Source organism: Penaeus japonicus, unplaced genomic scaffold (genome assembly GCF_977035675.1).
Source record: "Penaeus japonicus unplaced genomic scaffold, GWHDUDI00000001_assembly GWHDUDI00000025, whole genome shotgun sequence".
NCBI lineage: Eukaryota > Metazoa > Arthropoda > Malacostraca > Decapoda > Penaeidae > Penaeus > Penaeus japonicus.
The window spans coordinates 24725963-24735962 of NW_028234427.1; the positions used below are offsets into that span (position 1 = coordinate 24725963).

Below are 10000 nucleotides of genomic sequence, written 5' to 3' on the forward strand. Positions count from 1 at the left end.
ATTATTGTATATTTTCATTAGTCATTTTAAGAAGAGCGGTCTCTGTTGAGAGCTTCTGTCGAAAACCATGCTGACTGTTTGCTAAGAGTCTATTAGATTCCAAGAATGATATTTAGCTGATTGGCTACAATTTTTTCTAATATTTTAGAAAATATTGGGTGAGTTGTAGCAAAGAGATTGGACGATAGTTATTATATCGTCGATGTCACCTCTTTGTGTAGGGGAATGACATGAGAGGTCTTCCATAAGTGGGGAGGGGGAGCAAAAAAGTGTTGGTGGCAATGGAAGTGTTTACGATGATGGTGAGATTAAAAGACAATTACTGGAAGTGATTCTCTTATGAAGCGAAATGGAATCCATCTGAACCATAGGAAGTTGGATTCCTTCATACCTTTTACAGTTAACATGCTAGTATTGCAACCCACAGGCTCAAGTCTAAACAATTATTGGGAACTGCATTAAAGGGTAAGATTCTTTCAACATCAGGACCATGCAGGTTTGCTTGTGATTTTTCGTAGGCATATTTACCAACATTTGCAAAAAAATTATTAAATTCCTCTGCCTTTTCTGTAAACTATCCTTATCATATATATGCTTTGAACTACTCTTAGCATTAGGAATTATTTTCTTGATAGTTTTCCAAGTAGAGCTAATATCATTTCTTTTGCTTTGGAATGCTTCTCTATAGTATTCTTTTTTACCTTTCTCGATAAGCAGTTTCACTTGTTTTTTCTTTTCTCTATAATGGCTACGCAAGGTCATGTTAAATCTATCATGCTTAATACTTTTCTTAAGCTCGTCTCTAGTTTTCATTACAGATTTAACATCATCGGTGATCCAAGGGGCTGAAGGCCTGGTTATTTTTCTCGTAACTATTGGTGCGTAACTGTTCAAACATTTCAGAAAGATGTCATTTAAAATCTTTACTTGCATATTTACATCATCAGTGTGCAGAATTCTATTGAGAGTAGAGGCCTCGTCTAGTAATGAATTACAAAAATCTTCTTGGTTGTAATTCTTAAGACACCGAAACGTTTGAAAAACTGGTTGTTTTTTTGGTTTGCTGATATTAAGTGTGGCAGAAATAAGTTCATGATCAGCCACAGGGCTGGGCTCTACTTCAAAATTCGTAATTATATCTGGAGTGTTAGTAATCAATAGATCTATAAGTGTTGCAGAGATGGGAGTTAGCCTAGTTGGCTTATTTATGACTTGAGTGAGGTTCATATTTCCCTCTCCCTCTCCCTCTCCCTCTCCCTCTCCCTCGTTATCAATACCCCCTCTTAACCCCCTCCCTCTTTCCTCTCTTAACAATCGTTCTTAATCTTTCTCTCATCTTGTTTTCCTTCCTCTCTAATTTTCCTCTAACATCATACGAGTCCTGTGTTCTCCTCCTATTCACCTCCATCCTCTCACTACTCCCCTTACTTCTGTCACTACCCCACATCACTACCACTACCACCTCCATTGGCGAAATTGAGGTTTTGACCATTACAATTCAAAATACAGGTATTACTAATACAAATAATACTTTGGTAATACTAACTACAACCCGTAGCATTCCGTAGAAAGCTAAAAGGTCCTCGGGGTTAACGAGAACGATGGGCGTACCCTGTCACCTCCGCCTTCCCTCCGTCTTCCCTCCGTCTTCCCTCCGTCTTCCCTCCGTCTTCCCTCCGTCTTCCCTCCGTCTTCCCTCCGTCTTCTCTCCGTCTTCTCTCCGTCTTCTCTCCGTCTTCCCTCTCTTCCCCCCCCCCCTCGCCCCGCTTTGTTTACAAGTCCACGCCGACCCACGTGGCCGCCACACTCGAAGGTCACGAGGCGAACGGCGTACTGCTTACTACTATACACTCGACTCCGCCTCCCTCACATGTGTGGCGTGGCACACCAAAACACCTTTTTGTTTGTTCTGTTAACCTATGGCTAACGTCTCTCCGGCGCCACACTCAGAGAGAATCAGCTGATAGATGAATAGAAGTCCTCGCAGGACCGGTTCGAAATAGGCAGGGGATCGGCTCGGTCTGCTGTCGGATCGGAGACCGTCCGTTTCTCAGCCTCTCGACCCATCATCCCGCCTTCGACCCCGATTTAACGAAGCCTCAAGCGTTCAAGCAAGCGCCTGTGTGACGCCTGCAACTGCCCCAATAGTGAGGGAGGGAGGGAGGAAGGGAGGAGAAATTCTAAGACTGGCACAGAAAACCCAGGTTGTGGGCGGTGGATATAAATGAGAAAGATATGAGAGGGTGTCGCAGCGACAAGCAAAAAAAAAAAAAAAAAAAAAAAGAGGAAGATGGAAGCCCCCCCCCCCTTCCCCTTACGTGTACTTGGTGACCGCCGCCACTGATACCCTTGAAGAAATGCACTTATCATGGTGTTGCCATGCACGGAGAAATTCTACCATAACCAATGATGAGTTGCAAATTGTGGTCTGTTTAATTTGCGGTCATCCTTCCCTTCTTCCTTCCACGGTTACTTACACGCTCACCCTCCCTCCTTTCTCATACACTTACCCGTCTTTCCCCTCGCGTGTATTCATGTATTCAGAGATTCACCGTCACCCTCCTCGCACCCTCGCTCCCCCCCCCCCCCTTCATTCCTCTCTCACCTCTTTCTCTCTCTATCCTTCGAGCAAAAGGTAAGAAAAGAAAGTGCGTCTCATCCTACCCATCCTCCCCACCCCCGTTCCGCCCCTTCTTAGCCCCCTCCTCCCCGACTTGGCTGGGTGCACCTGTACTCGTTTCGAAACGTAAACAACTCGACCCCGTCGGCCAATGTCGCCAGAACCCACACGCGTTTCCTCTTTTTCTCCTTTCTACATTTCAGGGGCCCCCAGCACTGCTTTCGATGCCCAGAATAGTGCCACCTGACTGACAAAACTCGCAAAAAAATGCCGAGGATAGTGCCAGGGCAGGGGTGTAGGGAGGGCGAGGGAGAGGGGAAGAGGGAGAGGGAGAGGGGGGTGAGGGAGAGGGAGAGGGAGAGGGGGAGGAGGAAGGGGAAGGAGGATGGTATGCGAGTATTATGGCACTCCTTGGCCCTGGCGCTCTCTCCCGGTGGTATGTTCGTTCCACTGTCTGTCAGTGTGTGTGGGCGTGTGTGTGTGTGGGGGGGGGGGCGTGTGTGTGTGCGTGGTTGGGCGTGTGTGTGTGTGGGGGGGCGTGTGTGTGTGCGTGGTTGGGCGTGTGTGTGGGCGTGTGTGTGTGCGTGGTTGGGCGTGTGTGTGCGCGTGGTTGGGCGTGTGTGTGTGCGTGGTTGGGCGTGTGTGTGTGCGTGGTTGGGCGTGTGTGTGTGCGTGGTTGGGCGTGTGTGTGTGCGTGGTTGGGCGTGTGTGTGTGCGTGGTTGGGCGTGTGTGTGTGCGTGGTTGGGAGTGTGTGTGTGCGTGGTTGGGCGTGTGTGTGTGCGTGTGGGGGCGTGTGTGTGTGCGTGGTTGTGGGGGGGGGGGGTGTGTGTGTGTGTGTGTGTGTGTGTGTGTGTGTGTGTGTGTGTGTGTGTGTGTGTGTGTGTGTGTGTGTGTGTGTGTGTGCGTGCGTGTGTGTGCGTGCGTGTGGGGGAGTGTGTGTGTGTGTGTGCGTGCGTGTGGGGGCGTGTGTGTGTGTGCGTGTGGGGGCGTGTGTGTGTGTGCGTGTGGGGGCGTGTGTGTGTGTGCGTGTGGGGGCGTGTGTGTGTGTGCGTGTGGGGGCGTGTGTGTGTGTGCGTGTGGGGGCGTGTGTGTGTGTGCGTGTGGGGGCGTGTGTGTGTGTGCGTGTGGGGGCGTGTGTGTGTGCGCGTGTGGGGGCGTGTGTGTGCGCGCGGGTGCGTGCGCGCGCGCGTGGGCGAGACTTGGATTTCTGAACCATTTTTTCCCCACACATGCGGTTTATTACTTTGTAACCAAGATGCCTGCGTACTGGCATCTGCTCAAAGCGCGCATCGTATGCAGAGGTCAAGCAAGCATTCCTTCGGATCCGTCAACCACAGGGAAAGTCCTCGCACGGCAACCTTTACAACCCTCAAACTCCATTTACGACTCGAAAACCAAGATCACGAAAGCATTTTAAGAAGAAAAAGCATTTTGAGAAGAAGAAAAAACATAAAAGAGATCAAAACATCAAGAAAGAAATAAAGAATCGAAAAAACAAAACAAAAACGGCGACTCCAATAATGTCAATACATGCGAGGGCTCTCGATGTCGGCCTATGATCAATGAATGTGTTGTTTCGGAGCTTAAAGATGACCCCTTGACCTATCCCGGGCTGAGGGTCACGCTTGTCGCGATTGTGCGAGAGAAAGGGAGGCTGGGAAATAGAGGGAGAAGGGAGATAAATACAGGGAGAAGGGAGATAAATAGAGGGGAAAGGGAGATAAATAGAGGGGAAAGGGAGATAAATAGAGGGGAAAGGGAGATAAATAGAGGGAACAGGGAGATAAATAGAGGGAACAGGGAGATAAATAGAGGGAACAGGGAGATAAATAGAGGGAAAAGGGAGATAAATAGAGGGAAAAGGGAGATAAATAGAGGGAAAAGGGAGATAAATAGAGGGAGAAGGGAGATAAATAGAGGGAGAAGGGAGATAAATAGAGGGAGAAGGGAGATAAATAGAGGGAGAAGGGAGATAAATAGAGGGAGAAGGGAGATAAATAGAGGGAACAGGGAGATAAATAGAGGGAACAGGGAGATAAATAGAGGGAACAGGGAGATAAATAGAGGGAACAGGGAGATAAATAGAGGGAACAGGGAGATAAATAGAGGGAACAGGGAGATAAATAGAGGGAACAGGGAGATAAATAGAGGGAACAGGGAGATAAATAGAGGGAACAGGGAGATAAATAGTGGGACAAGGGAGATAAAGAGGGGAAAGGGATAGAGAGAGAAAGAAAGGGAGATAGAGAGAAAGGGAGAAGAAAGGGAGAAAGAAAGAGAGAAAGAAAGAGAAAGAGAGAAAGAGAGAAAGAAAGAGAAAGAGAGAAAGAAAGAGAAAAAGAGAAAGAAAGAGAAAGAGAGAAAGAAAGAGAAAGAGAGAAAGAAAGAGAGAAAGAAAGAGAGAGAAAGAAAGAAAGAGAGAAAGAGAGAGAGAAAGAAAGAGAAAGAAAGAAAGAGAAAGAAAGAAAAAGAAAGAAAAGAGAGAAAGAAAGAGGGAAAGAAAGAGGGAAAGAAAGAGGGAAAGAAAGAGGAGAGAGAGAAAGTGAGACGGGAGATGGGGGGGGAGGGGGGAAGGACACACCAGCACTAATTTTATCTCCCGGCCTTGAAAAAGTTCACTGACCTCTCACAGGAGAAGAAAGGAGAACAGGAAGAAGAGATGAAGAGGAAGAAGATGGAGAAAAAATGTAAGATGATCCAGAGAGAGAGCGTGATTGGAACATGTTCTAAGAATGAAAGAGTAGGGTTAGCAGAGGTGATAAAGATAGTAGGAGGGGAGGGGAGGGGAGGGGAGGGGAGAGGAGAGGAGAGGAGAGGAGAGGAGAGGAGAGGAGAGGAGAGGAGAGGAGAGGAGAGGAGAGGAGAGGAGAGGAGAGGAGAGGAGAGGAGAGGAGAGGAGGAGAGGAGAGGAGAGGAGAGGAGAGAAAGGAGAGGAGAGGAGAGGAGAGGAGAGAAAGGAGAGGAGAGGAGAGGAGAGGAGAGAAAGGAGAGGAGAGGAGAGGAGAGGAGAGGAGAGGAGAGAGAAAGAAGAGAGAAAGGAGAGAGAAAGGAGAGAGAAAGTAGAGAGAAAGAGAGGGAGGGAGAGAAAGAGAGGGAGGGAGAGAAAGAGAGGGAGGGAGAGAAAGAGAGGGAGGGAGAGAAAGAGAGGGAGGGAGAGGAAGAAGGGCAGAAAGGAGGGAGGGAGTGGCAGCGGGAGCAAGTGAGAAAGGGGGGGAGAGGGAGGACTTAACATATACAAGACCACATGTCGCCTCGCCTCGCCTCGCCTCGCCTCGCCTCGCCCCCCCTCCCCCCTCCCTCTCTTCTCTCTCTCTCACACACACACACACACACACACACACACACACACACACACACACACACACACACACACACACACACACACACACACACACACACACACACACACACACACACACACACACACACCTGTCAAGGTCGCCCCCTCGAGAACTACAGCCGATTCCCTCACTCCCTCGCCAGAGCACACCCGAAGATTCGTTTTTTCCGGAGCGTCGGGTGTGTACCCCAGTAGATAGGACTAAAAATTCACAATGATAATACAACGCGTATTCGTCTGTGCCTATTTGTGAATCTATGCCCATCTGTGTCATTCTGTGTCTTCGCCTGTCTGTCTGTCTGTCTCTGTCTGTCTGTCTCTGTCTGTCTCCTCCTCGTTACTCCCCTTCCCCTTCCCCTTCCCCTTCCCTTCTTACCTTCCCTTCTTACCTTCCCTTCTTACCTTCCCTTCCTTTCTTACCTTCCCTTCCTTTCTTACCTTCTTACCTTCCCTTCCCTTCCTTTCTTACCTTCCCTTCCCTTCTTACATACCCTTCTTCCCTTCCCTTCTCCCTTCCCTTCTCCCTCCCCTCTCGTTCCTCTCTCCTACTTCCCTTCCCTTACTACTTTTCCCCCCTCGTTCCTCTCTCCTCCTCCCCTTCTCCACCCCCCCCCCTCCGTTACAACCCCTTCCCCTCCTCCCTCTCCCTCTAGACCCTCCCCCTCCCATCCTTTTTCAATGACCCTTTATTGTTTTCTTTTTCTTTTCAAACTTCCGAGTTGTCTCCAGCATCTGATAAACTTCCTTCAAATTTATCCTCCCATCTCCCACCTCCCATCCTCCCGTCCTCCCATCCTCCCACCCCGTAACCCAACGAGCCGTGACCCGCGCACTGATATTTCCGGGTCTTTTTCCGGATGTTTGAGAATCATCCAGTCCGTGTTCAGTATCAAACTTACATACATACATACACTATTTAAAACCAATAAGTCCAATATATCTAATATAAAAACACTCACTCACTTCCCCTCCCCACAAACAACCCCCCCACCAACCTACACACACACACAAACAAACCACATGCACACAAACACACTCAAACAAACCACACACAAACACACACTCAAACAAACCACACACACAAACAAACCACACACACACACAAACAAATAAACACAAACAAACATGCACGCTCATACAAACACAAACACGCACACTCAAATAAACCACACACACATCTCAGCCTTTTTCTAAAAGTCGAATTCCGCTTTCGCATGTAAGCACAAGGTCGCTTTCGCTCACTTATTTTGAGATGTACAAGGAAGGAAGCAAGCAAGCAAGCAAGCACTCTCCTTTAGCTGCACCTCTTTACTCTGGGTTAGAGGGGAATCTTACTTGTTTGTTTATTAAATGAACAGCCATATCGTTGTTTACATTTCATCAATACAGTTGAAAGATGTTTTAAACGTTTGGTTGAACACCTGTTTAGTCTTCGCAAACAAGGTTCAGTTACAACCGTCTACAGACAAAAAATGCACATTCAATACACACACTCGCATGAACTAGGACGATACAATGTCAGAAGGGGAGGGGGAGAGCGAGCAGAGATAGGGGGAGAGCGAGCAGAGATAGGGGGAGAGCGAGCAGAGATAGGGGGAGAGCGAGCAGAGATAGGGGGAGAGCGAGCAGAGATAGGGGGAGAGCGAGCAGAGATAGGGGGAGAGCGAGCAGAGATAGGGGGAGAGCGAGCAGAGATAGGGGGAGAGCGAGCAGAGATAGGGGGAGAGCGAGCAGAGATAGGGGGAGAGCGAGCAGAGATAGGGGGAGAGCGAGCAGAGATAGGGGGAGAGCGAGCAGAGATAGGGGGAGAGCGAGCAGAGATAGGGGGAGAGCGAGAGCAGAGATAAGGGGGAGAGCGAGCAGAGGTAGGGGGGGAGAGCGAGAGAGATAGGGGAGGAGAGCGAGCAGAGATAGGGGGAGAGAGCAGAGATAGCGAGCAGAGATGGGGGGAGAGAGCGAGCAGAGATAGGGGGAGGAGAGCGGGCAGAGATAGGGGGAGAGCGAGCAGAGATAGGTGGAGAGCGAGCAGAGATAGGGGGAGAGCGAGCAGAGATATGGAGGGAGCGAGCAGAGATAGGGGGAGAGCGAGCAGAGATAGGGGGAGAGCGAACAGAGATAGGGGGAGAGCGAACAGAGATAGGGGGAGAGCGGGCAGAGATAGGGGGAGAGCGAGCAGAGATAGGGGGAGAGCGAGCAGATATATGGAGGGAGCGAGCAGAGATAGGGGGAGAGCGAGCAGAGATAGGGGGAGAGCGAGCAGAGATAGGGGGGAGCGAGCAGAGATAGGGAGAGAGCGAGCAGAGATAGGGGGAGAGCGAGCAGAGATAGGGAGAGAGCTAGCAGAGATATGGAGGGAGAGGGAGAGAGAGGGAGGGAGGGAGGGAGGGAGGGAGAGAGAGAGAGAGAGAGAGAGAGAGAGAGAGAGAGAGAGAGAGAGAGAGAGAGAGAGAGAGAGAGAGAGAGAGAGAGGGAGGGAGAGAGAGAGAGAGAGAGAGGGAGGGAGAGAGAGAGAGGGAGAGGGGGAGAGAGAGGGGGAGAGAGGGGGAGAGGGAGGGGGAGAGGGGGGGGAGAGGGGGGGAGAGGGGGGAGAGGGGGGGGGGGGGGGGGGGAGAGAGGGAGAGAGAGGGAGAGAGAGGGAGAGAGAGGGAGAGGGGGAGAGAGGGAGAGAGAGGGAGAGAGAGGGAGAGAGAGGGAGAGAAAGGGAGAGAAAGGGAGAGAAAGGGAGAGAAAGGGAGAGAGAGGGAGAGAGCGAAGTACGACAAGAAGTCAATGCCAATGCCAAACAAGCCAACAGGCAAGACGTTCGGCCAGAAGGCAAACATTCAAAGCCAAAGCCGTCTGGAGAGTGCCAGGTCGCCTTGGCTTCCTCGGCTCCTTGCCTGGCCTTCTCAGAAGCATTCGTGGCCCCCCTCCCCCCACCTACACACACACCTCTCGTCCCCAACGACCTACCCCCACCCCCTCTATACACACACACACACACACACACACACACACACACACACACACACACACACACACACACACACACACACACACACACACACACACACACACATCCTCGCAGACACAGTTTGGAAAACATTGGACATTGTACGTGTACGGTTAGGTTATTAGATAGTTGAACATATAACTTATTTTTTCGCTCTCTCGCCCTCTCGCCCTCTCGCCCTCTCGCCCTCTCATTGCCATGTCTGCTTTCCCAGACAGGGTAATATGCATATATACATTTTTAACAAGTATACATTGCGTGCTCGCATCTACTACACATACTGTAAAAAAAAAATTAAGTTTTATTTCAAATCATCCATAATAATAATAATAATGATAATAAAAATGACAATAACAAAGATTACAATAACAATAACAAAATGAACAATCAACAACTATAGAAACATCCAGCATAACGAAGAAACAATTGCAAATACCAAAACCACGACCATCAACAACAACAAAATCCCAAGTCTACCCTCAGAATCCGGGATCACAGAACCCCCTCCCCCCTCATGCCTCCCCCCTCATCCCCCCTCAAGCCACTGCCATGCCATCGCCATATGGCATCCGAGGGAGGTGGAGAGTGACAAGCTGAAGTGGCTTTGATTGATTGGGTTATGTTATGGCATCACTATCGACTCACTTTTACACGATACTATTACTGTTACGGTTACTACCAATAGCTATAATAGTAATAATTAGTAACAATTACAATAATTATTGTAGTGATATTCATAAAATTTATATCGATGATAATCATAATGATAATAATGATAATAATTACAATAATAATTGATAAAATCATAATGATACTAACCTATGATTACAATACCAATTCCAACACTAATAGTATAAAAATATTATCACTACAATTACTAAATGACACTGCTAAAGACAATGATAATGGTTATAATAACGATATAAACAAAAATTAAAAAACGCCGTTAACGATGATAACACAAACAAAACGAGCACAACAAAGGCAGCGTATACTAACCATCAGCCACAAGCTAATCAATCTGCACCAAGCATTCCGTCATGAGCA

At 48.8% G+C, this 10000-nt stretch overlaps 1 protein-coding gene across 1 annotated transcript in view; it reads right to left on the bottom strand.

Annotated features, from left to right (window-relative positions):
- LOC122248916 (uncharacterized) overlaps positions 1–10000 on the bottom strand; it is a 48551-nt gene that overhangs the window by 13470 nt on the left and 25081 nt on the right. Inside the window, exons 4-5 of the mRNA XM_086551746.1 lie at positions 4152–4275; positions 928–1139 (exon numbers count right to left, since the gene is read on the bottom strand). Of these exons, the coding sequence (XP_086407872.1) occupies positions 928–1139; positions 4152–4275 (336 nt within the window). The remainder of the gene's footprint in view (positions 1–927; positions 1140–4151; positions 4276–10000) is intronic.